This window comes from Cynoglossus semilaevis, chromosome 7 (genome assembly GCF_000523025.1).
Source record: "Cynoglossus semilaevis isolate Cse_v1.0 chromosome 7, Cse_v1.0, whole genome shotgun sequence".
NCBI classification, from domain to species: Eukaryota; Metazoa; Chordata; class Actinopteri; order Pleuronectiformes; family Cynoglossidae; genus Cynoglossus; species Cynoglossus semilaevis.
In genome coordinates this window covers 1,226,514-1,249,553 of record NC_024313.1, presented here as the reverse complement: position 1 = coordinate 1,249,553, position 23,040 = coordinate 1,226,514, and the positions used below count along the sequence as shown (strand labels likewise).

Below are 23,040 nucleotides of genomic sequence, written 5' to 3'. Positions count from 1 at the left end.
GCACACAAATCCCCGTCAAATCACTTCAAATCAGATTACCTTGCACAAATCGTCCGATTGCCAGAGATAAAAACAGAATGAAGGAACTAGAATAGTGACGCTCCAGAGCTCGTCCCCGGTTCCATCCTGACTTTGTCCCTCACTCTTTCTCTTTCACTGCTCCAGTGCGCACAACGGCCATGCAGAGACACAGTAAGTAAGTCGGTGTCAATGTGGAATAAGGCTGCCACCTCACTGTGCACGGGTTACTACTGTACACACATACGCATGCACGCGTACACGCACGCGCACACGCTCACTCTAAGGGCCGCCCCCCTGGATCGTGCGCGGTATCGCCTTTTAAAGAGACACTGCTGCAGCCTGTGTCCGTGCGCATGCAGGAGGAGACGAGGACACGTCCTGACTTGTTACTGAAGTGTGCACCACACTGCACTGTGAGACAGAAGACAAGTCCTGCCATAAAGTGTGATGGTAACACCATTTACCAGGTGGAAAATTCTCTGGTACTGAAACTTCATTAATTTATCAGTCAAGAAACTTTTAGTGTTAGGCTAACGTCATCAACTGATGTAAAATAACCAAGTGAGCCAAACAGTGGAACAGTGGTTCCCAAACTGTGGAGTGTGTCAACCTGTGGGGCACAGAGCTAACACTGCAGTCCAACAAGGCAAATGCATTGAAATTTCAATACTTTGGACCTGGACACATACTGTGTACTGTAAACTAACAATATACTCCCATGCTACTGTATGTCCTGTTACTGTTGGCCGGATTTACTTCAGTTTGACATATTGATCAGTTCATCATCTGAGTGAAGCCTGGCTGTGCCTTTAATCACTGATCCAGGCTGTCAATCATCCCTGGTCGAGCCCATAAGCCACGCCCCCGGTAGTCCAAGGTGATCTCATCGTCATTTATTAGCCAGAGAGAGAGAGAGAGAGAAGGGGGGAGAGAGGGAGAGAAATACTAGACTGTTCTCCATCCTGTAAGAAGGGGGCCGGACCTCCTGCACCACCTCCTCCTCCTCCACCTCCTCCACCTCCCCTGGATGAAAACAACCTCTGTCCACGTCTTCTTTGTTCTGTCGCGCACACAGAGTGCAGTGCAAGGTGCGCGTCCATGTACGCGCTCTCGTCTTTGTGTGTAGGAATGCACGATCTCAGCTGACCGTGACAAAAAAAATTAACCTTCTGAATTACTGCATTACAGCATCATGGACACGTCGGTACACCGTGGTTTCTGTGGACACATTACAAAACGTACTACTGCTGTCATCATGTGGTTTTTTCCCTGTGCTCGTACTGGGAACGTATGTTTTGCACCACAGTGTATTTTGCACCTCTGTGTTTCGGGGCTTCATCTGCCCAGGTGCTGCTCCTGTCCTATTTCACACTTAGTTGGCAAACAAATGCACAAAACATTAAACACAAAAAAGGCTAAATACAATTTTATGGCCATTTTAAATATTATATATATATATATATATATATATATATATATATATATATTGTGTAAATCATAAGCACAATCGCAGTAACTGATTTAGTTTAGCACTGGAAATACTGCAAAGTAACTGCAGACAGTTAAGGTTGAAAAGTAACCTAAGAACCCAGGTTCAACTTGGCTACTAAAAAAAGCAAAATGTTTATTTGGAAATAGAAATTAAATAAATATAGGGGAAAAATAGAACTTAACCAATACTGGCTAAACGTTTGCCAAGGGACTGACATGGAATTAGCTATGAACTGCTAAAAGCTAAGGATGGAGACAGGTGTGTGTAAGATAAGAAAAAAGAGAAGTTACCTCACAGTTTAGTGGATAAAATATAGCTGAGAAAAGGCTACAATGATGTCCAGAAGTCCATAAAATATAAGTCAAGATTATCTAAGTGCCCTGAATGGTCCATGAGCCAGATGTTGAACATGCCTTCTGAAACCTAATTCAGTGAGTGGCATCTAATCAGAGGGACTGTCACAGTGTGTTACACTCATTTACAGCAGCAGTGTGCAGCCCGTACTGTACAGAACAGAACAGAGTCTAGACACACACTGTGTGTGATGCCTTTGTTTCCTTAACATCAAAGATAAAACCTGATTCAGCAGTTTGGCTCCTGCAGAGAGGAGTTAACTTCACAGCGGAGTCAGAGGGCGAGTTAGTCGGTACTGTATGTACGTGCAGATAAACTTTAAATGTTTGCTCTTTTTGGTAAAAAAAAAATCTGCATTTTTACTCAATTAAAATGATCTGTGTCTTTTATTTACTCAAATGGCTTGAGGTATTTGCAACCACCAACAGAAGGGCAGGTAAATGGCCAGTCATTACATGTAAATAGCCGTGCCATGTGCTGATTAGTGACACGTGGAAAAATGTTTCCCATTTCTATCTATGGCAGCAGCAGGGTGCAGTATCACTGTGGCGTACGGCCAGTGCCCTGTGTGCAAAGATAAACCAGCTTCACCTTACTCTGAAGGCCATATTTAGGTTGCACAAGAGCTCACACACACCAACTCACACACACTCACACAGAATGTCAGATATGGTAGTCATGTGTACAGAGCTGGGCTAACAAATGCAGTGAATTAAAAAGGTTGCACATCTAAAGAAGTCATTTTAAAAAACATTAATTAGCCACAGGTTGTTGTTTTGTGTTTGTTAGACTTTTTGGAGGACAACTCACCCACAAAACATCAGTAGAGAAGCAGTTTTGTAAATGGAATATTTACCAAGTCTTAACAACAAAAAAAAAAAGACAAATCTGGTCCTGAGTGAGAATGAGTTTGACACCATTGTACGGCACTGTAAGAAGAATTTTTATAAAAACTCATCATAGATTAGTTTGTCCATTCACCGTCCCTGGAGGTTAATGGGATTAAAGATTTATTCCAGGGATTATGAAGCAGCTCCAATGACCTGGACTGTCTAAGAGAATGGACATGGATGAGATGATGGAGCTGCTGCTGACGGTGGGAGAGAGGGAGGGCTGCTCTGGACTGGAGTGCTGCACTAGGATGACCTCATCCTCACATGAACACGAAACAAGAAGTGCAGTCAACGCTTATCCTCTGCTGCCATCTACAGGCAAACGTGGAGAAGTTACAAAATATTAAACAGGACGTAAATCTCCGTCAGCTTGAAAAAAATACGAACGTGGAGAAGTTACAAAATATTAAACGACGTAAATTTCCGTCAGCTTGAAAAAATTTATTATTATTATAAATTTATTATTTATTATTGTTATTTTTATTATTGGATGATTTATATATCACTACTGTGCAGGCTACTGTAAAAAACAATCAATTAATTGTCTCATAAATGAATGTCTTATCCTAGTTGGGACAATATCAAATGGTAGACGATGCAACAGCTGACAATCCATTAGGTTGAGTATTGTTTCAAGAAAGACACCTGCTGATACAGTTCCAAGTTACAGATTTCATTTAAGTCCTTCTACTTTGATGTTATCCACTACGTGTCCAATTCCTTCTAATGTCTGTCCATCAAAGTGAATAACCTCGGACAATTTATATTATATTTATATTATATATATTAATAACAAAAGCAGCTTCAATAACATTTTCTCCTCTTGCAATGACCGCAGGAGGGCGGTAGACAACTGTTAGGAAACACCGCCTAATAACCCTTGATATAATCACCCGTTAAACTTTGAAATATAAGTTTCTTATACTATATATAATGAATGTATCCAGGCATAAAAGACCAAACAGATACAAGGAATAGAATTGAGTATTTAGATTTTTAACATGTGTGGGCACCAGTCCTTTCTGGAAAATATTAGTATAATAATAGAGTAAATTATAGCTTGTTCCCCAGAGTAGACTTGTTCTTTCCTGTTTTCTGCTAAACAGCAGATTTGACGTGTGCAGCGTCAGTAGTTAGTGAAGTACAGCGTTGTGTGAAGGTGTGTAATTATCCCAACAGTCAGGATTAGATGTCAAGTGTTGATGTGTGATTTGAGCGACGACGACGGTGGTCTCCCTCCATCCAGTATGCTTCTGTTTGCATCTCCACTAGTCTGGACACAGTCCTCTGGAAGGCAAAGATCTCCTCCTCAGCTGTGAACAGAGTCAGACGCTCTGCTGCCTCCTGAACAGAGGAGAGGAGTCGGGGGAGAGGAATAGGCAGGAAAAAAAACATTTTTTTGTGTTCATGAGTTAAAAAACATGACATGGTTAACTGTGTTCTGAGCCAGTTTGGTCTGACCTCACTGAGGCCCAGGTCATCCAGCAGCTGTCGGTCCCTCTGGTCTTCACCTCCAGAGTGAAGGAAGAGTCTCTGTAGAGGAGCAGCTGCCAGCAGCACCACTCTCACCTGGGGCAGATCAGTCAGGTTCAATGATTGACAGCCAGAGTGTTGTGATCAGTAAGAGTTAAATAAGAACAGTCGAGGAGTCGCTCATCTATTGTTTGTTCATTTCAAACAAACTACCTTTTTGTCGTAGAAGTTGTCTATGAGGTTGATGAAGCGTCTGGCCTGGTCCTTCACTGTCACTGTCAGCACCGGCACGTGGCGAATGAACACGGTGTCAAAGAACCGAGCAATCTCAAGGTAGTCACTGGACCCCAGGGGCTGCAAAACACGACAAACAAACAAGTTATTTTTCTTGTTTTATTTTTTTTAATTAAACCTGAGCCTCAACTCCTCAACAGCACATTATGGTGAAGTAGTTTCTACAGAAAACACAGCAGCTTCATAATAACACACGGACACATGCAGTGCCAATATTGAAATTTTTTAATTCAGTTTAATACATAAAAGCCAGCAGTACAATAAGGACACTGTCTACAAAAGATTGAGGCTGATGTGATTTTAGTCCCTGTCCTTGGTTCTGTGCCATTCAGCATGATTGCTCTTAAAAGTGATGTGGCGGTGCTAACATACTGCATGTCAGAGGAGCCTTGAGACGGGCCAGTCTGCAAATGCTCAGTGAAGACGAGACTTTGCACAAACTGTAGATCACTGTACCGCACTGCTTCATCTGAGGCACAGTGGACTCTACTATTCACAACGTTGTCAATAGACATGCTTTTTGACATTGAGCGGAGGATGGTGGTGGTGGTGGTGGTGGAGGGGGGCAGAAGGTAGAGGCAATAAAAGGGTAGGAGTGTTGCTTTGAATTAAAGCAGCTTTGATAAGTGATAAGTGGATGTTGTGTGTGTGTGTGTGCAATTGTTTGCATAGCTCTTTTAGGACCTTTTTCCTAGTGTACACAGTGATCCCTGTGAGGTCTGTCTGTCTGTACATCCAGAGTTCTTCCTAAAATAACTGCCAACATACGTGAGTGTGTTTGTGTTTAAAGGTGTGTGCACGTCTGGCCCTTCAAGTCTGAATCAGGACCAACACCGTGTTCTAACAAAGTAGAACTACACTTTTTCAGGTTTTTGGGCAAACTTTGGACTTATGTACGTTTAATGTGAGGGTTAGGCATTTACTTTAGCACACTGCAGCTACTGATTCCCCCGTGGGGTTGATTCAGTTACCCTGAAGGCTGAAACACTCACTCTGACACAGAGCTCCTCAAATGAACAGTCTGCTATGGAGCCAGAGGTCTTCTTCAGAATCACATCTCTGCCCAGCACTGACAGGACCTTAGGACCTACTGCTGCACAAACACAGACAGGTGGTTGGTTACGGACACACTGCATATCTGTCAAATATACAGCACATATATATATATATATATATCACAAACGAGACCTGGAGAAATGTTTTCTGATCAAGGTCTGCCACTAAAACCTTTCATTTACTGGCGTGTGTGGTATTTTCTGAATACATTCCAATCACGTTTTACCTGTATGTGTTATTACAGATCATGGTCTCCTTAAAGGGGATTTCAGTATAAAAAGCATGTTTAATGTTTGTTGGTGAATTGGACACATTTTCTTAGGATGTTTGTTTTATCTTTTAAATTTTCTTACTGCATTTTTGTGTCAAAGCCAGCTCCTCAAACAGGTTGTCCATAAAAGCCTCGGCACCAGGCTCCTCCGTGCTACACACACACACAGACACACACAGAGGAATCAATAATAGGATATGAAATTAATAACACTGAAGTGGCCATATCAAACAGTGACATTAAGATGAGCTGAGGGGGGGGGGGGGGGGGGGGGTACTTAGTTTTTCACTCTGTTGGTGAAAAATAGCCTCTAAACACGAGCATTAGCCTGTGAGTGCACGTCAAAATGAGATTTTAAAGTGTGTGTTTGTGTGCTTGTGTTTTAACTCCAGGTAAAATGGTGTGATGTGCTCTATTTACATGCAGTGAAAAGACGGAAGCACTTGAAAGCTTCAATACACCAATGATCAGCAGCAGCAGCAGCAGCAGCAGCAGCAGCAGCAGCAGCAGGGTTTATTCATGCTGCTCTTGCCTCTGTGTGTGAGCCTGTAGGTAAAAAGTAAAAAGGCAGCCAAACAAGGACACAGAGAAAAGGTGCGTGGCTTCTGAAGCTCTTTTTCCTTTTCATATTTTCTAAATCTCTAAGTTTAATTTAGGTGAAAATTTTTTTGAAATGAAAATCTATATAAAAGGAAGACTTGTTTGTTATTCACAACAGGACGGCTGCAATATGAACTCAACAGCACAGAATACTGGTCATTGTATTTACATTAAGGGACAGTTTGGGGGAAATTTCACCAATGTCGTTTACAGTAAAAGGTCTTACAGGAAGTAAAGTTTCCCTGATGGAGTCTTAACCAGCATCCTGTAGTCAGTCCCATTGTTCAGACTGATGGTGTAGCAGTGTTCCTGTGTGTAAGAAAAAACAAAACACACAGATTTACATTAGCAATCGAAGAAAAAGGAAAGATAAATTCATGGAATATCTTTTTTATGAATCCATATTGTGCTGATCTATTGATCTACTTTCATGTAGCTTTTATCCCCAGGTCAAAAGCAGGTGTTGTTGTTTTTTTGTTTGTTTTTCAAATAGAAAAAATGGTAGTGTATTATTATTGACCATTAGGATGAGATAATTATTGTTACTGGTTGAAAGGAATCTGTATCCTGCATCCCTTATTGTTATATTGAACACTTCAATCCTCAGAGTTATGCATACAAAAGTTCTAACTTAATAAATGGACCAACAGCTCAGACATTGTACTCTCATCTGACAGCTGTAGGATTTAGTGTGAGTTCTTCCTAGTTTATTGAAATGATCTATTGTTCCTGGAGCCGTTCAAAGTTCAGTCTTTCCCATGTAGTGTAAAACGTCAACAGGATTCATGTCAGGGAGTGCAGCGCAAACTATAATCATCTCTGCCGTTCCATCAGAGAAAAGAAAAGAATTGCATATCATCCCATCCAAGCCATCACCTAGCTGAGCTGAGTATTTCAACGACAGCTCCAGTAAATTATGAAATCAGTGAATTTCTGCCACTGGCCCTCTTAAGCTGCCAGATAATTAGTAATCATCACAAAGCAAGGGGACGGAAATACTCTATTCTTCTCTGCTGTCAACTTTTTATCTCCGTGTCCGCTCACACAAACGGGTTCCCACTCTGAGCCAATTGGCTGAATCAGGCTTAATAACAACCTGACAAACTCGCCCTCCCCCACGCACAAAAGGGAGGTGTCATTTCATCAACCTACTGTGACCCCAGCAACGGGTAAATAGTCCCTCCAAAAAGGGGAAAATAAGAAAAGAAAAAACTTGTCACTATCGCCGCCACATCATTAGAGTCTCACTTTGTCCTTTTCTCCTGCCATCTTCTGTTCTCTTCTTTTGTGAGCCATCTCTACCTACGGTGGAGTCTGCTGATGTGTTTCTTGGTGGAGAAGAAGAGTGAAAGTAAGAGAGGGGGGACGAGAGGAGGAATGGAAACACAATCAGTGATGATGATTCCTTCGGTTATTTATAATCAGATGAGGCTGAAGCCTCGTGGGTCATTACTTGATTATCCATCTTGAGGGGATTGTCAAGTTCTCACTCCTCCAAGATTTCATCCGCCCACACATTGTGGTCCTTTACTCGCGCTGCTCCCCCGCCCCCTTCTCCTCATCCAAACTCCAAAACCCAGACTGTCTACTTTGCAACTTTTAAGTCTCATCTGCTTGCAACGGCCCTTTTGAATGCAGCTGTTTACAACACAGTCAGTGTAAGACCAGCCACAGTAGTTGTTAACCAGTGCAGTGTCCTTAACCTAAGACAAGTGATGCTTCTAAAAAGACTATTTAATCAATTTTAGAAGAGCTGAATCTCTTTTTCTAAATCTGTAGCCCTTCATTTCTTGACCAGACTTTTAACCAGAATAAAAAGGGAGAATACACAACCCCCTGAACTCTCCTGTCTGAATTGGGCCATTGTCTTATTATTAAATATTGTCTCCATGGGTAGAAAAACGGGTTCTTTTCCTTCCTTATACTCTTTAGGATCTTTGACTGAGATTTTTTTGAAATGTGCTCAAACACATTGTGCACAGTACAAATACTAAACAAAACTTCGTCATTAGGCAGGCCTCATTATGGGCTATTTGTGCTGTAGCGGTGAAAAGTAGTCCCAAGTGTAGCTGACACAAGGGAGAGCAAGATGACAGACATGAGAATCAGGGTCTGAACAGAAGAAAGTCACCCAAACACATGTAGCTCCAATCGTGCCTTTGTCCCAGTTGTCCACTGCTCTCTCTGGACAGCTGTTTAGCATAAAAACAGAGTGGCTTTTTGGGGGGAGCGGGGGGCTCGGCCTCTACTCCCCTCTGTGCCTGCTCCCTTTATGACATATCTTTCTCTATCCTTTACTCCTCAAAAGTTGCTTTTGAGTTTTTCAAAGAGCGTGGTGCCATTGAGCTGCAACAAAAGCCAAGGATAGCTGACTATTGGGCCTTGATGAGGTCCACTCCCTCATTACCCAGCAGCAGAAAACATTTGATGCTTTTTTGTTTGGCCTGGAGAATTGACCAGGCCTCAAAGAAATGTAGGGTGGGAAGGCTGAAAAAGAGACAAGGGGGGGAGAGAAAGAGGGAGAGAGAAAAAGAGGGAGAGAGTGGATGTCGTTCATTCAACCATGGGTGTCTTACAGCCTTGTGTGGAGGGACTAAAGAAATGCGAGAGGGAGGCAGGGAGGGGTCAAGAGAGAGAGAGAGGGGGAGGAATGGGGGAGAGAGGAGAGATAGCTTAAAACACACTGCCTTTATGCTAGGAAAGTTCTGGACGACTCTTGTGACATCAAAGTGTTTTCATTAGCCGGGTAGCCATGGTGTGTGTGTGTGTGTGCGCAGTGATTTTATTCATTCCTCGGCAGTCGGGGGTTCACATGACAATGTGAACACCCTAATTACACCTAATGATCTATTCCCTTAAAGTGTGACCGCCTTTGGCCAGACATGATTTGTTCTTGGGGGTCATTCTCACAACCTCTCCCTGCCTCAGCTGCTCCTTTTTAGGGAAAACTCTTTTCAGTCAGAGGCCCCACCTTTCATGGTACAGGACACCACTGGACTGTCCCTCTTACCTGCGTCCCTTTTTGAACGTCTGTTGGACACATCTCTAAACTGCCCTGCCATTAGGTGGAGTCGGTGCTTCCTGCACCTGGCTAAGGTCACCCACATTTCTAGGAAATCTTTGCCAGAGACAACAAACAGCACAGTATTCCAACGCTGCTGTCAAGAGTGTCACCCTCTAACCTGAGGTCTACTGTGGATGAGAATGACAGCATTAAATACTATTATTGTAAAGGCAATAAACATAAACACAGACAATACCACAGAGTTATTCCTTCTTCTGGAAACTCTTACTGCTGCAGTATCAAACACATCGGCCATTTTCCAAACTGACGAGGTCTCCAAAGTGAACCTACAGTCTACACTCCTTTCCTTTCACTGTTTTTTTTTTATTTATAATATTTTATTCAGGCACCTTGAAATTACAGAAGTGTTGTGTGTGTATGTGTAAACAAGCATGACTACCCACGTCTCACATGTGCACACACTCATAGTCAATTAATGAGACATTAGTAAGAATGAGCGGAATAACAAGCCAAGGTGAGTGAATCGATAGAAAACTTAGACAATCATTACAAAGGCAGCAGCGGTTCTTCCTGGTGACAAAGAGGAGGGGGGGGATTGATTTGTCATTTATTAATCATCTGGTGGTGATGAGGAAAAAAAAAAGTGAGGGACACCCTTGAGGCACACAGTGAGTGGCACTCCCCTGCCATTAAATTCTCCCCGAGGACAATAACAGTCATCAAATATCAACATCTATTTGAGTCGAGCTGGGTTTTGAACTGGCAGGCAGGCAGCTCTTCACAGACAGTCCCTTTTTTTGAACCAAGGTCTTCACCTGAGGACCACATACTTCTCATTCCGAAAATTGTCCTTTCTTTAGCATTTCGTTTACAGGATGTTACTTTTGTTCTTTGCTCGTCAGTAAGCGCACCACTGTCCTTTTTTTCCCTTTAACCAAGGACTTCCAGAGAAGCACACACCAAACATTAGGAACACACTCCTTCCTAATTTCTTCTTTTTTCTTCCATATCATTTTTATTTTATTATAAACTGCACCACACACAGGGATCAAACCATATTCAGTGACACAGTTAAGACAAAGGGATATGGATTAAAAGACAATATACCGTTCACTCTCCCTCCACCACCACTATCACGGTGCCACACACACTCCAGCAGCGCGATGCACAGAAATCGAACGACCGAGAGAAAATAAAGTCACTATTTTGTTATCAAAATATGAAGATGTGACCTTGGGTGAGTAAAGGTAGTGAGCAGAGTGGGGTGGTGATGGAATAAAGAGTGGGGGAGAGAGGGGGAGAAAAAGTACGACAGACGCAAAGTGAAGTGGAGAGAGAGAGTGCTGTGGTTACAATACTGGCTGTATCCATTAGAAAAGTCCTTATACCCTGTATTTTACAGACTCAGCTTTGCCATGGCTACAGCCAAAAAGAAAGCTAACCAACAGAATAGATTTCCTGATGGAGCCCAGGGAGCTATTCAGAAAGCACAGGGAATAAGTCGAACAGGGAAAATAAGTAAAGATACTAAAAGCTTTTCAGACTCATTGGTGATGTTCTGTGTGGCCTCCATGCTGCAGAAATGAATCACTTTAAACCTGATCTTCTGATTTCTTGTTTTTAAGATTAGGATTGACTGTTGATTATTAGGGATGGAATTGGCTTCTGCAGAAAAAAGGGGGTTTCCAACTAATCAGAAGTCAACGGCTAAATAAAGACCTCAGCGCAGGCGTCCAGAGGCAGTGGATTAACCTCTACCACTCTAGTTCAGGTGACAGAGCGGAGAGGTCAGAGCCTTTTCCCCCTACGTTTTAACACCCTCATTCACTCACTATAGAAACACACTCAGGCCTGTGCATACTAGAGTGACGTGCGACGGGACAGACCCACACCCGCAGGACCCTGCAAGCATTAATTCAATCTATTAAGGGTCAGCTAGTTAGCAGGGTGACCCAGCTAAATCACAGTTCAACCTTACAGAACAGGCTGAAAGCACTGCACCCACAAAAACCCCCAGACCCTGAAAACCAGATGGCCTCACAAAGAAGAACATGGAACCCTGAAAGACAGGAGGCAGTGTGGGGTAAAAAGGGACAACAAGCATTCAGAACCTCGATGAGCGTGGATTAGAGAGAGCAGGGTTCTGATGGGAGTAGCTATGGGGTGGGGGTGACTCTGAGGCGCCCCTTGTGGAGTATTAACATCTCTGTTTAAAAACTACAGTGGAGTTCTGATGGCCCTCAAATTGCCCCTGACCTGGGTGATGGAGATAAAACACACTGCCCCTGATACATGTGTGTTTAAGAAGAATAGTCTGCGGTGAATAATGCCATTCTTTACACTTTTAACTACATACCAATAAAAGGTGGAAGCATGTCGCCCTCCGTTGTTGCAAAATGCATGACAAAAAATGATCATGCAATTGATTCATCTGATTATGATCACTCTGAACACATCAGCGGTCATCTCACATGCAGGCAGGATAATTGTGCTTCCTGTTTAAATTGCAAAATAGATTTTAGGCCTGAAATGCCAACTGCGGCCTCGTTTCTCCCGCCTCTCTTCCTCATCCTCCTCATCCTCCCACTGCCGCCTGTTACTTTTGAAATGCAAGCAGTCGGGCCAGTCACTCAGCCTGTCCGCCCACGGCCCATTCACACTACCTGTACGTGCTTGCACAGCTTCCATCTCTCTTTACCTTCTCCTTTCTGTCCGTCTCTCAGTGATCAAAGACAGCTTTGTAACACTAAGAGGTATCCAGGGAGCAGAAAACATCAAAACCAACTTTGAGAGCAACTTTCAAAAAGATGGACAGAGACAGATGGACCGAGACACGCATTCAGAGTGTGTGTTTGTTTGTGTGTGAGGGGGACAAACAAATGAATAAATTAGCCAGACCAGAGAGAGAGATGACTTTGTCTCTACCTTCAGCATGTCCATGAAAGGTAGGAAGGTATCCCTCTGAAGTCCGTTTTTGTACAGATCTGAAAGAGGAATGAAGGGCCTGTATTAGAGCTGCTGTTTAGCCTCCTAATAATGTCATTCCCCGCCACAGATTGGCAAATAAAGTGTCTATTGATGAACTGAAGGATGGGTGGGGGAGAAATGACAAAAGCACAGCAACCAGGGGAGAAAAATGGATTTCTCCACCGGTAGCAGCGGCGGCGGCAACATAAAATTCATTACATTCCCAAACAATGGTGGCGAGAGAAAGGACTGTCGCCTTTTCAGAGTGGACAATGTCCACAGCAGCTCACTGAATAGGGGTTTCAATTAGCTCGGCTGGAACAAATTACATCTGAAGTAGCATCCCTGATAGACAGATAAAACGGATACACACACACACACACAGACAAAGGCACGTACACACACAGGGTTAAGCTCGCTCCAGCTGCAAATGCAAACAAGTGGTTGTGTTTGTTGTTGATGTTTGAGCTAAAGCTTATACAGTAGGAGACGACACACAAATAAACCTCATTCAGTGAATCCCACACGGGTGAAGGACCCAAACCCAAACAAGGACACAAACTTTTTCTTACCATCAGGGAAACAAGAAGAAAGTAAGTTGGTACGGTGCAGTGTGATTTGGGTGGTGACTGCTGCCCATGTGACCCGGTAACGGATAAGCGGATGAAAATGGATGGATGGATGGATGGACATATAACGCATCAAGGTCTCGAGGACAGAAAATGTTTTCCTTCCAAATGGCACCATACCCTGCCACTCATTGTTCTTCATCAGTGCATTAAAAAAACAAAGACAAATTTCACTTCTTTTTGATACTGGTGTCTGCGCGGCAGTGGACAACACGTATGCCTTTCATGTCCGTTTGTCTCTTATGGCTTTCAGTGTTCCATTGACCATGTAATTAATACCAAGTGGGCTCTCCATCAAGTTTACATGGATTTACTGCTTTGTTCTTAATAGTTAGTAAATATCAGAGACGCGCGTCTTTGTGTGCGAGAGCCGTCTCGCTACCAACCACTTTGTACCCACTCAAGGTTTATCAACACCAACATCTCAATGAACACAGACATCAGGCGTCTATCTTCACCTTGATCACCTTGATTACTTGAACTTCTATCAGCCTCACACTGCAGGCAGTAAATGCGACCATCAAAGCGGGGGCAGACAGTTGTGTAATGTCTCTGAAAGCAAAAGCTGTTTGGAAAAGTCCTCTCCTTTTAATTGTTAGCAGTTTCCTGGGTATGAATTGATGCTAAGTGATTTTGGATAAATCCACTGAATGATTGAATGGTGATGATGATGATGTAAAAAAGACCTGTCAAGTGACTGGCGTGTGAATATCACTCACCACTGTGAATGACACACAGAGGCAGGACTGTTTGTTGGACGTGTGTTAACTCGTGAAGTAACTGAAACTGAAATCTGTAGTTTTTTATCTGGATGATAGTCAACACTTTATTAACTTTCAGTATAATGTACAGTAAATCATTACTGGTTTCATTCACAATCCTGAAAAATCTGGGCCAGTAAGTGAAGACAGTTGGTACTTTCTCTACTACACTCCTCACACAGGCTTCTGTAGTATCAACAACAACTTTTTGTAACCTACAATGTATGATTAGACACATCCTAATAACACCTTTATGTGACTTATTTTTAAAAACTCTGACTCTTTTATCAAGTATTATTTTGAGAAACAGACAGTTGTGTGTGAGAGAACTGGTCTTCCTACCGTCAGGAGGTCTGTTGGAGGTGGCCACCACCACCACTCCAGTTTCGAACAGGGTCTTAAACAGCTGCTTCAGGATCATAGCATCAGCAACGTCAGTCACCTGAAAGAAGGCAACCACAGAAGACCATTCACGTACCATATAATTTACTTTTTTGCCACAATGCATGTGCGGAGGTCAAACCATGCTATTAACACTCCATGTTGATTAGTGTCATTCAGGTGTGCTGATTCAGTCCTTTGTGTCTTTCTGTCATGGCCATTCACGCTCTCGCACATCCGTGCACACCTAAACCACTTGAACTGACTGCAAATGGTCACACGGCATCTTTTTGCTGAGGACGAGTAGTGGAGGTAGAGCGCCGGACCACGGCTAATCAACACAGTGGACATGAGAATGAGCGATCCTTGCATGAGAGGAAACCAGAGAAAGAAAATAATAATGAGAAATTGTACAGTGTGGGTCCAGATCGAGGTCGTCATGATCACAAGGTCTCACCGGGTTAAAATACATTCATTTAACCAATTAAATGTCTATTGCCTTTGTCAACTACCTATTGTACTTTTCCATGAATCCTTCATAAACAATGATCAATGACAACACTGACGCAAGGACGTTTATGAGTTGCTGGCTGCTATACGGAGAGCTCTGACCTTTCTTTCAGTCATTCAATGTTCTCGCTTTTGTTCTTCATCTCTCATCTCGTTCGCTTTACCTTTGCTGTTCTTTTAAACATGGATGAAGGGAAACATCACAGTGTCAAATGATGAATGCTTGTCTAAGCAGAGTGCAGCACAGTGAGTAACCATTTTGGTTATCCTCCGAGTGAAGGCCTGAAAGGTGAAATCTAAGCTAATCATGAATCAACCCATAGCTGGCCGATGATTAACCAGGTTGAATTTTTTTTATGTTCCATGTTCCATATTTTTTTATGTTTGACAATTTCACTACAAACAAAAACATTATGTTCCACGTCACAAAGAGTAAATCATTCTAAACTTTTTAAATGAACTTGACAACATGTTTCTGTTCTATGTGGCCTCTGTAGTCATCAGACCTCAGTCTAAGGTCACAGCTGAGATGTGGTAGAACAGGGGGATGTTATCATTAAGGTAATGCTAACAATTTAATGCCAAAAAAAAGTGTGGCAGTTTCTCAAACAAAAGCGTTTCTGACCTTGTAGTAACAAAGTACACCAAATAAGTTCGACCTGTTTGCTGTAAATATTATCTTTTGGTAGACAAATGCTGTGACTAAGTGTCTCACTAAAGGAGGTAAATTTACACAAGTGTGTGTTGAACAAAAAGGAAGACTTTTCAGTCCTGTGACTGCACCGCCTTCTCCTCTTACACCCTCTCACCTATTTTCCCGTACATAACAGCCTCTTCCCCTCGCCCACAGCATATGCCTCCTTTCATACTCTGGAGAGTCTTCTGCTTTTGCTTATTAGCCTCACTGCCCCTGCCAATACTTGATTAACATTTTGTGTTATAGCCTTGATTTGCCGAGGAGAGGTGGCTCGGGGCATCAAATTAGAGTGTAAGTGAGTGAGAGATTGTGTGTGTGTGTGCCTGCATTCGTGTGTGTGTGTGTGTGTGCGTAATGAGAAGCAACAGAAAAGCCAACGCTCCGTGTCCCTCTGAAGGGGGTCCCATTTCCTCCAACCTCAGGATTTTATTTTCATTTCAAAAGAATCATTTAAAAATGACCTTTTATACAACCTGAATTTGTTTATTCATGTGCCCTCAACATGGGCATCATGTGAGAGGCAATATTGATTGCTGAATGAGTGAGGGGACAGGGAGAGAAAATGCGTAGCCACAGAATTAGAAAGGTGGAGGGGACGGATGCCGCACTTGTGGGACACAAAAAATTATGGTGCAATCTCCGTCAGCCGATGCTGATATTTAAATGAGCATCCAATTACTCAAGTGGTTGTCAGTTTACGGCGAGGCACACGGGTGCCAAATTAAACCTCCTTTGATGTTACACCTCTTTATGTACACAACCTATGAGCAATTTCACCAAGGCGGCACACTGACGGAGGCCCTGAGACAATGATGCTCAAGCGCTTTCTTCTCACTCTTCCTCGTCCCTTTCTCACTCTCTCCACATCTTTCCATCTCCAACCCACTCAATGGCGAGTATTCATTAAGGAAGCTGGGTGGGGGCCGTGCAAGGAGGGAGGGAGGGGGTACAAATTACTGATAATGGCATGGCGCTAATGAAGAGAATGGAGAAATGTCATTAGCATTTAAGAGGATAAGATCCATCTGACCCGCCGCCGCCAGTCGCTTTCTAGCTCCACTCACTTAAAGAAGCAGAAGAGCGACTGATACCCAGAGCCTCATTTACATGGCTGAGTGGTGGAGGATGCTGATTGGTATAGACACTGCCACTACCACCACCCCAACCCCCAACTCTCCCCAACCTCTTGTTTATGCATCACAAACAACGCGCACATGTCTCTTCTTGTTTTCCCTCCATTCACCAGCAACTGTTGACAAGCAAAAAACAGCAAAACAAAACAAATCAATGAGAACGCACAGGCGGCAGCGCAGTCTGAAAATGAAGTGAAAGCCAGGCGGATGAAAGGAGCAGCTTTTGATCCTGGCAGATGCACAGGGGTGATTAGACAGAGCAAGCGCACCTTCTGTCACCTCTGACCTGCTGGCATTAACTGTAATGATATCAGTGAGAGGAACAGGGTTTCGTGCTGCAGACACATGTGTTTGGCTGTTGATCAAAGACACTGAAGCAGGTTTGCTCTGTGGCAGCACAACAACAGAGACCTGTGTTCTGTCTCTCTGACTCCAGAGAGCATTCATATCAATAAATTAATGTACAATGTACAACAACAATTACTGTTAACATCTTAAAGTGTTTATACCCGCTACACTGTGGTGATTAGTTTCATCACGATGCCATGCTATATCATGTTTATATAATAAGAATGGCTTTACAACAGGATCTAAAAAGAAACAGACTGGATTCACTGACTGGAGAGAGAATGACTTGTTGCTAACAGCAGTCACTGTATAGGGATACTATACTTGCAATGCCCACTAGATGTCCCCAGACCTGTTTAGTGGGAATAACACGAAATTCAGCTTAGGCAGCCCATATTCCCGAGTGAATTGTCATGGCTTTTTTAATTATGTGAAACAGTTACCAATAAATGACCAAATAGACTGAGAAAATTTTAACATTTGTAAAAAAAAAAAAAGAAAAGAAAGAAAGAAATTTACAACACAATTTCATTCTGATGAAACACAGTAAAGAAGACTGAAGTCCACTGTGTCCAGCATTAGTATATTTACTAAATTTAACAAACGCAAGTGCAAACAGACACTCAGTGTGTGTTACTCGCTTTCTCACCTGAAACTCGTCAAAACACAACAGGCAGGTTTCGCTGCTGATCTCCATGGCAACTGGCGATATGGGGTCATAGGTGAACATGTTCCCTAGCCTTCTTTTTGGCAGCTTTTGTTTCCTGCGATGGATCCCTTTAAAGAAGCACACAAACGTCAGGCACATCTTAAAGCACACCTGCATCTGCAACACAACCAAGCTCCCCACCCCAAACCCTCCAACAATGCTGAAACGGGCAATAATTCCACCTGAATGCATAATGGTAGACAATTAGCAGAAAGGCTCGAGGACAAACACAGAGATAAATATAGGCTCATGGAGGTTCAGAGATGTATAAAGTTATGAAGCAGGAGTAAATGCTTACTTTGGTGAATGTCCAGCATGAAGCCGTTGAAGTGAACTCTCTTTTTTTTAGTGTTTTCCACATGAGAATAAAACAGATCCATGAGCATGGTTTTCCCTGTGCCTTAAAGAAAAGACATAAAGGGAAACATCAAGGTTTTAATAGCATGGAAAATAGAATTTAATAAAATGTGACTGGTGATTATTATATATTTTCAGCATTCATACCAACATCTCCATATATATAGAAGCCTTTTGGTGGTGGTGGATGAAGCTCCTCCTACCAGGAAACAAAATAAATAAAAAGTTACGAAACACAATATGGTTTAATATAATGTTAACTACTTTTACCTGGCTCTGGCCTAATTATAACATATCCTCACTAACTGTCAGCAATGTAGATATTTCCTTGTCATAACAGTCATAACAGGTGCAGGTATAGCTCTAAGTTTTAGTTATCTTGTGTCTAATGTGTTTCTATTACAGCTATCAATAAAAGTTCACTAATCTGGTTAGCTAGTAATCTATCTATCTATCTATATGTATATATAAATGTAAATAAACATTTGTACACTTCTTACAGTAACCATTGTAATGTATGTCACCAAAGAGGCAGTTGACCCTCTATAGTATTTTAAGATTATTAAAACTTAAAACCCTTTAAAAAAAGGTTGTCGACACAGGACCATCAAAATGTAATGCAGATTAATTTGTAGTGATCAAAACAACGCACTTCAGCCAGTGACCCAAATAAACAGTGCATTATATTCATTATGGTATAAGACAGAATCATCATTTAATAAACAGAGTACGCTGAGGCATTAAGCCAGCGCTACAGTGTGAGGTTTATTCTGCAGACTAGCCCACTGCAGGGGAGGAAGACAAAGGGAATCTAATCAACAAGACAAGCCAGGGTTCCCACGAAAGAAAAGCATCATCAGAGGAACAATGGGGGGATTTGTCAGACAAAACTGAGAGGACTGGATGAGGCTCCACACAAGATGCAGTGGACTTGTTCAGTGCTGCTAATTGTGATACGGTACTGTTGCATTGAGGTGCTGCTGGAAGTCATTGTGCTGTCTGCCTCCTATCATCAAAAGAGTCTTGCTTTAAAAAAAAGTCTTGTTTGTGACCAAGATGAGAATACTTAGTAAACCCAGATATCTCTTACGAAGGTCCAAAACCCAGCAAAGCATGAGTCATAATTTTGATTACAAGACATAATGGTAACTATTATATATTTTGCTTTTTCTGTTTTCTGACCCAACTGTATTCTTGAAATTCAATTTAGTAAATATTTTATGGGGACGGTACTCTGTGTCCACTGCACAAGGACTACTTGACTCTGGAAGATGAAGAATTAAAAGCTTATTGAAAACTGCATAACTCATTTCAAGAAAATCCTAAAACACGTGACTGTAGGTCATAAAAGTAACATCTTGGGAGTCTTCTAAATCATCCTCCATCTCTTGCCTCCTCCGTAGTAGATGGTGTGCATTATGGGTAAATCAACAAGTCTTTCCGTGTCTCCTATACTATGACAGTGAATGACTTCTCCCTGACTTCCCAAGCTGCCCTCTGGCATGGTTGAGTAATTGTTAATGATGGCTGGTGGACATTTTGCTCCGGCAGAGTGGAGAAGGACAAGGGTGTCCCTCAAAGCCACTGTCTCGCTGAGCATTGTGGCCTCGTCTCACCTTCTGGTGGAGGAAAAAAAAAATCACACACAAGGGTAAAGTTCACATGCATAACATGTGTTAAAAGCAGTATTTGTATAGTTTAACGACATTTCAAAAGTTAATGCAGCGATGCAGTTAGTCTTATGATACGGCTGACTTGAAGAGTTGGCTCTGTGTAAACAATGGGCCATTGTTAACCAGCCATCCACACAACCCTGCCACATTGGGTCAATATGATGTCAAGTGTACTTTCCTCACAGACTTAGTCAGTTGGCAAGGACAATGGCGGCACTTTCAGAGAAAGCACAGACACCTAAAGGACAGTGGTATGACCTGATTCTAACAAAAACAAGTGTTTAGGTACCAGAGAATGTGTATGTATCTTTGAGAAAGTCAGCTCTAAATATAAGGTGCAAAAGGCCAGAAGGGGGAGGTGTTGATAGTCTGACACCAGTGTCATGGTCCAAATCAAAAGCAAAAAGACAAGAATGGCACAGATAATAGGGAATCCCTCATTACTGCATAGGGATGGTGAGAGAGCACGATTGGTGCCGAGGGGATGGACGCAGCAGGAGGTCTGCACTGCTGCCTTCCAAAATCTGTCCCTAACCCTATGTGTTTGTGCCAGCTAACTCACAACATCAAAAAACACTCCCACCACCAAATACTAGACAGTCAGTCTGACCTAAAACAACAACCGCACCCTACATTATGCTGTTCCAAAACTAATGTGCTTCCCAGACCCCTACCCTCACTTTGACCTGAACCCTATTGCATGGCTTCAGTCAGTGATACAAATGAGGTACAGTGTAGTGAACTCCACAGTCCCTCCCATATGTTGAATGACAGAAGGGCTTAACAACAGAATGAGCGTCCAGCTGCCACACTGTAAAGGCTTTATGCAAAGTTATTCTGTAAATGTATTTGTGTCCAAAATTAAGCTCATTTCATTACATGCAGCATTTTCATTTGAACATGTGTTGGTTAAGCTCATTTCATTACATGCAGCATTGTTATTTGAACATGTGTTGGAGAGTTAGGACAAAGAGTTAGGATTTTTTTTCCATAGATCATGGAAGTGGATTTTGCCATTTACAGTATGTTTGTGTAGAAATGTTCTGCTGGTTATGCAAGTGGTTTGAATATAAACAATCCTAAATAATGTGTGTCCAACACAAAGCGATGTGGCTTGTAATCACATTCCTTATGGTAGGTCCAGTGGTCAGTCACATGAATGACCCACCACTTTGCATCTGTGGCCCTGCTTTATGTATATGTGTATTTTTTATTAGGAACATTATAGGGTCATTTAAATAACTTAACCTTGAGCCTTAAGGGTTTTTGAACAACAGAGATCACAAGTATATGAGCTAAAAATCACAGGATTTTATTTAAAACGAAATGACATTAACATTTATAATACTGATACAATACACATAACAATACCTCAAGTGCTGCAGCAGCCAAGTCTCCTCTTGTGTTCCCTTCTCTGGTAATACAAAGGTCTTCGTCTTTTGGAGATTGACAGGTGACATCTTCAAAGTCAACCAAGGAGCTAAGATACTTGTAATTACTGTAGTTTTTCAGGATCGATTGCAACTTGGCCAGCTGTTGCAGGACATGTCTTTGCTGAGAATCTTCACTCAAGGAACCACAATGAACAAGACGATCATAGTGTCCAATAATTGCAGCAGAGGGAGAAACATCTGCTGCTGGAGGTTGAGATGAACACGATGATGCTGATGAACTGCATGTCATGACACTGGTGTGACCTTGAGACAAATAAGGGGCACATATGATTGAGAGTATGGTGCACAAGTGGATAGAGACATATAATAAATAGGTAGATATATTCATATTAAATTGTGTAAGGTTTTAATATTAATTTATTCATTCATATTAAATAATTATGCATTTTTATTTATTTGTATCTTTAGGGAGGCGTGTAAGAAACATTAACGTCTGTGGGAATGCAAACAGAAACAGAAATCCCCTGCGACCTGCTGTAGAAGCCGTGTATAACACAGTTATTAAATCAGTATTGCACACAACACGACGCAACGAGTTGTAGTAACTACGCTATAACGAGAGGTTTATTACCTTTTCTAAGTAAAATGGTTGACAAACGATAAGTCCTCCTTGGACAATAGGTTGCGTAGTTTAACAGAATCTTCGCTGAGCATCTGACGGCTGTGACGGTTACAGTGGACGCCGCCATGTTGTTTCAAAACCCTGGAAATTTATCAGCGCAACTTGACTTATACTGTACTAACAACAAAAACTGTAAAACAAACAAACAAAAAACCATAAGAACGTGTAAAATTATGGAGTTTAATAAATAGCATCATCAGAGAAGATACTCTCCAGGGCAACACGGTGGGGGGTTTGTACCGCTGCAAATAAATAGTCGCCTTAAAATCAAAACAGAGATGTCCCTCTGGGCTTCCATAGCTTCTTCTCTTAACACAAAAATAATTTTGTTAATAAACTCACGGTGACATGCGTTACACCACTTTTATAAATTGGTAGCTGTGAATATAAATTTCATTTTTAATATTATTATTTTAATATGTAATAGGTTGTTATATTACATTTACTTTTTTTGCTGTTGAGCTCAAAATAGAAAATAGATTAACAATGTGCAAGTAGCATCTACAAATAATATTTGAGAAAAGATGATAAAAATAACAAAAAGGCAAATGCTTGCATATATTTTCCGAGAAAGAGCTCAATCGTTTAATTATTTTTAATTTTTCTTTGTGAAATAGAGTACTTCTCTAAGCATTGTCATTATAGGTTAATAAATACACAATACACTGCGTCTAAGTCCCAAATATTGTTTTGCGATCTTTGAGTAATTATATAATGGGCATTAACCATAGACAATAGAAAATAAACATACACACAAGTATGTTACAAGCTTTGGTAATCTGTGACAAATGTACAAGCTATCTCCACCTATGTGCAGAAAACCCATTTGTTATATATACAATGGATGCAGTGCAGAAGGCTTAAACATTAATTTAGTGTGATGTCCATGAAGACAGCTTGTGTTTGCATGACGTCCACGAGGAAAGGGGGAGGTTAGAGGTCTTTGACTTTGTTAAAATAAATAAAGCGAAAGACGAATAGAACTTATGGCATAACAAAAGGGAAAAACATTTTCTACTCAGGTCTTTCTTATAACTGCCATTTTTAATATTTAAAACGTTTCAGTGATAGTTCTGAGTATGCCTTTGCATGCACAATTTGTGTGCGAAAGCCCTATAAATGTGTAGAAAGCAACAATATCCGAAAGTACATGGTAGATGAGCAGCAGGTATCCTGGCTGTAAGTATCAGGTGAATCTCAGCTGACGGGAAGTCACGGTGACAAACAAAGCCAATACCGGAACAGAGGTAGCCTTATCTTCCAAATAAAATAATTTAAGTAATTTTGAAAACTGCAATAAACTTAAAACTCTATGCAGAA

General features: G+C 41.8%; 2 protein-coding genes across 6 annotated transcripts in view; both read right to left on the bottom strand.

Annotated features, from left to right (window-relative positions):
• The window catches only part of foxo3b (forkhead box O3b), a 38,514-nt gene extending 38,194 nt beyond the window's left edge, over positions 1-320 (bottom strand). For 2 of the 4 annotated variants that reach the window (XM_025056703.1, XM_008312672.3), the window contains exon 1: positions 40-318. The gene's annotated coding sequence lies outside the window, so the exon portion shown is untranslated. Of the gene's footprint in view, positions 1-39 lie in introns of all 4 variants that reach the window. The other 2 variants (XM_025056704.1, XM_008312673.3) reach the window with 2 other exon arrangements.
• A 2,909-nt stretch (positions 321-3,229) lies between these two features.
• Positions 3,230-22,148, bottom strand: afg1lb (AFG1 like ATPase b). 2 transcript variants are annotated; one of them, XM_017033407.2, is made up of 13 exons: positions 21,670-22,148; positions 21,016-21,341; positions 18,119-18,170; positions 17,913-18,014; positions 17,555-17,682; positions 14,179-14,278; positions 12,405-12,463; positions 6,681-6,763; positions 5,937-6,007; positions 5,520-5,617; positions 4,447-4,587; positions 4,222-4,329; positions 3,230-4,104 (listed from the first exon to the last, which is right to left on the bottom strand). In XM_017033407.2, the coding sequence occupies exons 1-13, from the start codon at positions 21,785-21,787 to the stop codon at positions 3,946-3,948; spliced, it is 1,545 nt and encodes a 514-aa protein (XP_016888896.1). In that variant the 5' UTR covers positions 21,788-22,148; the 3' UTR covers positions 3,230-3,945. The 2 variants fall into 2 exon arrangements, with proteins under 2 accessions (XP_016888896.1, XP_008310893.1); XM_008312671.3 differs by having other exon boundaries at positions 5,520-5,620; positions 21,670-22,146.
• Positions 22,149-23,040: the final 892 nt, after the last annotated feature.

Coding starts and splice junctions, on each gene's coding strand:
- afg1lb (XM_008312671.3), bottom strand. CDS start 21,787: ATGGCGGCGTCCACTGTAACCGTCACAGCCGTCAGATGCTCAGCGAAG. Junction 6,764..12,404: donor CTTTCATGGACATGCTGAAG/GTAGAGACAAAG, acceptor TCTTACACACAG/GAACACTGCTACACCATCAG. Junction 5,621..5,936: donor GGCTTTGACACAAAAATGCA/GTAAGAAAATTT, acceptor GTGTTTGTGCAG/CAGTAGGTCCTAAGGTCCTG.